At 45.9% G+C, this 4,678-nt stretch overlaps 1 protein-coding gene across 1 annotated transcript; it reads right to left on the reverse strand.

Annotated features, from left to right (window-relative positions):
* Positions 1-2,086: 2,086 nt before the first annotated feature.
* LOC123099963 (bidirectional sugar transporter SWEET12-like) lies at positions 2,087-4,098 on the reverse strand. The gene is made up of 3 exons (XM_044521972.1): positions 3,697-4,098; positions 3,494-3,613; positions 2,087-2,752 (listed from the first exon to the last, which is right to left on the reverse strand). The coding sequence occupies exons 1-3, from the start codon at positions 4,003-4,005 to the stop codon at positions 2,393-2,395; spliced, it is 789 nt and encodes a 262-aa protein (XP_044377907.1). The 5' UTR covers positions 4,006-4,098; the 3' UTR covers positions 2,087-2,392.
* Between the last annotated feature and the right edge of the window lie 580 nt (positions 4,099-4,678).

Here is a 4,678-nt window from a genome sequence, read left to right on the forward strand (position 1 = left end):
TCATCAACCACCAAAACCACCTAGAGAGAGACATGCGCTAACACCTGCCCCCGAATGCTGTATTTTGTCTTTCTGCCTTCGTCTCTCTGTGCGAAAACTTCATAGGCTGCCATCCTCATTGGTATGCATCTTGTTTGCAATACTTGTACATCCGTCGGTATGCATTTTGTTTCGAACCCCTGTAGTTCAGATCATCCTTTCTAACACCAAAACCTTTTTTCTCGCACAATCTACGTAGAACATGTAGGCTTCTTCCTCAGTCTTAAAAGTCTTCTTCACGATCTCTACATATTCCATAAACACATTCCGGTCTGTATGTATGTCTGTACCACCCATGCCTTTATCATCAATTCTTTTGCCTTGCATGCCTACATCATCCATGTCTTTACCATCCATGTCTATCCTCATTGTCATTATCATCCATGTCTTTACCATCCATTCCTTTGCGGTCTATGCCTACATCCTCATTGTCATTATCATCCATGTCTTTGGCTTCCTTGCCTCTATCACCCATGTCCTTGTCATCCTTGCCTTTATCGCCCATGATTTCTTCAGCGTTGCCTTTATCATCCATGTCGTTATGTTGTCAACAAAAACACATAGACAATGTTACAGATGGATAGCATATGAAATAATTATGCACTACTATACTTAAATAAGTGAAACAATTTTTCAGTTCGGATTCATGTACCTAACTCAGTCCTTCAGAAGCTCTAACTAAGTATGAAGTATGCCCTAACTAAATCTAAAATGGTGTGACTAATCCTTCAAATGCCGTGACTAATCACGCCCTGATACGTCCACCCTGATATATCAAATCTCCTAACTAAATCCAAAATAGCTCCAAACTCAATTAAAAAAAAATCTCCTAACTAAATCCAAAATAACTCCAAACCCAATTCAAAATATCTCGTAACTAAATCCAAAATAACTCCAAACTCAATACAAAATATCTTCTATCTAAATCCAAAATATGTCATAACTAATTCCAAACTACACTTTCTTTGAATCCAAATCTGCTGACAGCTTTCTCATGCCACATAACCTTAACTACCTAACTAAGTCCAAAATATGTCCTAATTAAATCTGAATTACACTTCCTTTCAATCTAATTTTAGTCACAACTTTCTCATATCACATATCCTAACCACTAATCAAATCCGGCCATATATGTACTATGCAGAAGGGACCAGACAAGATTAGAGATGCATAGGCATTTACATCTCAGAGGTCGTTGCGAAGGATCTGTCGCGATAAAGTTGATGCACGGAGATGACGATGATCTGGCCTCGGGTCGGGGAAGGGGGCGTCCAATTGGGGAAGGAGGGGATTAGGCGGCTCCTCGGAAGATTTGGCGTCGCATAACCCTAGTGGGATCGCGTGCGAGGGAGGGAGAGGAGGAGGAGGAGGGAGTGGCACGACGAGTGCGCGCGGCACTGATCGACGGTGATCGAGAGCGACGATGTGTTCACTAGAGACTAGGGTTCAAGCGGAGCTGAGCAACCGCTCTAACGCAAATTCAAATGTCCAAGCACGATGATGTTTAGTTATAATTAAGTGACATGTTAATGCAATTAACTTAATTTGAAATTTTAGGACAATAATACCCCTGAACTTAATTGGGCCAACTAAACTTAAATAAATTTTTAGGTCGGAAATATCCTTGGGCTTTAATAAGTCCCAATTAGTCTCATCTGTTGCATCGCCCATATAATACACGTGCTCTCGTGCACTGGCGGAGCTAGGTAGGGACTGCTGGGGGGCCAAGGCTAAATCATGGGTGTTTTAGGGTGTAAACTGCTAAAAAAATCTCATCTAAGTCCTTTCCTCAAAAAAAATCTTCATAGTTTGGTCCAAAGTTGGGGGGGCCACAGCACCCCCAGGCTTGCACATAGCTCCGCCACTGCTCTCGTGCATTGCAATGTACAGTAAAATTTCCCTTTTTCGGCTTTAATTAATCATAATCTTTCTCTTTTCATATATCTCGTTTTGCATTCATCTCTGCCATTTTTTATTTAAAAAAAACATCACGATGCAACTTAAGAAAAACACCATGATGACTGAAGAAATACATGAGCTTTTTATTTGATCAGAGAAACTATGCATCTCCAAGTGCTGCAAGAGGCCAGCATACACCAGAGGATGCTCTACACGAGTACACCACTCCAGTTTCTCCAATCATGGTGCATCGATGATCAGATCAGACGAGCCCACACCAGTAGTCCAATACTATACTAGTAATTAACCAACAACATACGATCGGATTGGCACGAACTTATACATAACGAACTGAACACATAGACGTACGCATGCATGCATGCATGGTGCCGCGCCCGCAATTGATAAACATACTGCAGATATATAGTTAGGTCAGTCTGCTCCATCACGTAGATCAGACCACCTCGACGGCCATTCTCATGGGCGGCAGCGGCGCAGGGTGGTCGAGCGGCGGCAGTGCGGGGTGCTCCTCGGGTGGCGGCAGCACGATGTCCACCACGGACACGCTTTCCTGCTTGTCGCCGCCGACGTCGTCCTCCCTGCCGTTCACGACCTCCTCGTCGGCTTCGATGATCGGCGCAACGACGTGTGCCGTTGTGCCGGCCTGCTGCTGCTGCTGAAGTGGCAGCTGGTTCTTCTCGTCGTCCGCCGGGACCTGGACCTCCGACACGGCGCCCTTCTTCTTGGGGTTCTTGTACACCAGGTGCAGCGACATCTGGGCCAGCCCGAACAGCAGCCCCAGCACGTTGGGTGTCTACACACACAGATACACGTTTTGGTCAGTGCAAAATGCGTGCAACGTCTTGGGGTTCCGGTAGCTAGTGCTGAAATGCTGATTGATTTATACTCCTGGTTAACAACAAAAGTTTATAGCTTCATATTAATTGAACATCATCGTGTGGGGATATACTACTAGTACTTTGACTGATCGTCCTTTACGCCTGTAAGTACGATCACTTTGCTTTTGGTGCCCAAGATAAATATATACTAGTCCTTGTAGCTTAATTACGTGTTGGGGAGTAGTATCTTTTTGTTAGGTCTACTCCTGTTCCGGTCATGCATGCAACAACCGGGGGCACCTGGCGCATGACACAGCCGCAACGCACTAGCTAGCTTGTTTGCGCTAGTACTCCCTCCGTTCCTAAATATAAGTCTTTACATAGATTTCACTATGAACTAGATACGGAACAAAATGAGTTAATCTACGCACTAAAATGCATCTATATACATCTGTATCTGGTTCATAATGAAATCTCTACAAAGACTTACATTTAGGAACGGAGGGAGTAGTATGCATGCATGATTGCCCAAAAGTTGGTGTATAAAACCAATTAACCACGCCCTAAGCTGGCAAGGCTAGATATCTTAGCTTAGCTCGCGTGCCTGCCTGCTTGCTTGCTTGAAAATATTATGCAATACAACCAAGCGGGGGGAAACCCTTTTTCGTAAAATATTATGCAATTCTTAATTTTGTAGGCCGGGGAAACAAACGTACCGCTACGAAGAAATCTTTCATGAGTAGGCCGTAGAAGAACCATACGACGGCGCTGATGGTGAGGAAGAAGGATAGCCAGAAGGGCAGGAACTCCACGCTCTTGGTCCTGATCACTTGCCTCTGCAAATTTAACAGCGTGCCGTCAGTCAAATACGACGATGCAGATGAAGAACGTACAGAGGACAAGGTATTACTCTACTTACGATGATGGCGAGAGGAGCGACGAAGACGGCGAGCGCGAAGGCGGAGCCGATGCCACCGGCGATGGTGACGCGGCTCTCGCCGTCCTTGACCAACAGCTGCAGGACGCAGACCATGGCCCCATAGAGCGCCACGTTCATGATGCACACGAGCTTGGCGGTGAAGGTCCTAGCCTGCTTGGGCGCGTAGGCGAGGTAGATGGCGAGGTAGGCGGACTCGACGACGCACCCCACCGTGTTGATGGTGAGGAGGAGGAGGTCCTTGGTGAGCAGCGCGTAGTAGAGCCACAGCATTGCGCTCAGCAGCGCCATCGCGTAGGGAACTGACTGGAACGACTCCGTCGACTTCCTCTTGTACACACGGTAGAACGTCGGCACCGGTGCCAGGATAACCAGGAACGACAGGATGTTGCCTGCGTGCCAAAAACACAAAGGAAAAGAAAAACTCATCAAACCTAGCTACATCTTCTCTCTTGCACAAACAAAACAATAATTAACACGGGAAATTCATGCATAATGCATGCATAGTGTTACTGTGGCATACTGGTAGGTTATGGTGTAATTTCATGGAAGTAGGTATAAAATACTCGATCTATGAAATTGTGACCATGATGTGCATCCATGCATGCATACCTAGGATGCCCACAGCAAAGACCAAAGGGCTCCCAACGGCACCCATCTTGGCGGGTACTTGGTCTGATGCTGATCTCCTGCTCTATAAACAAAGACCAGCTAACTAGAGCAAAGTGGTCGATTGACCCCTCTTGCTCTTGGGAGACTACTACTGCATGTAGTGCTGCGTACCACTTGACACTGGTTGTCTCCTGGCCACCCCATGGTATTTATAGAGCTGGGAAAGGAGCTGAGGAGCTTAAAAATTATTATGTTCAGACCAATCGAAGAACAAGGATGATATAGACTATACAGTTCATTGCTTAACGAGCTTTGCCTTCCACAGTGCATGTATACGTGTGGCCCGGCGCAC

The sequence above is a fragment of the Triticum aestivum genome, chromosome 4D (genome assembly GCF_018294505.1).
Source record: "Triticum aestivum cultivar Chinese Spring chromosome 4D, IWGSC CS RefSeq v2.1, whole genome shotgun sequence".
Classification (NCBI taxonomy): Eukaryota; Viridiplantae; Streptophyta; class Magnoliopsida; order Poales; family Poaceae; genus Triticum; species Triticum aestivum.

Coding starts and splice junctions, on each gene's coding strand:
- LOC123099963 (XM_044521972.1), bottom strand. CDS start 4,005: ATGGCGCTGCTGAGCGCAATGCTGTGGCTCTACTACGCGCTGCTCACC. Junction 3,614..3,696: donor TCGCTCCTCTCGCCATCATC/GTAAGTAGAGTA, acceptor TTAAATTTGCAG/AGGCAAGTGATCAGGACCAA. Junction 2,753..3,493: donor TGAAAGATTTCTTCGTAGCG/GTACGTTTGTTT, acceptor CTGTGTGTGTAG/ACACCCAACGTGCTGGGGCT.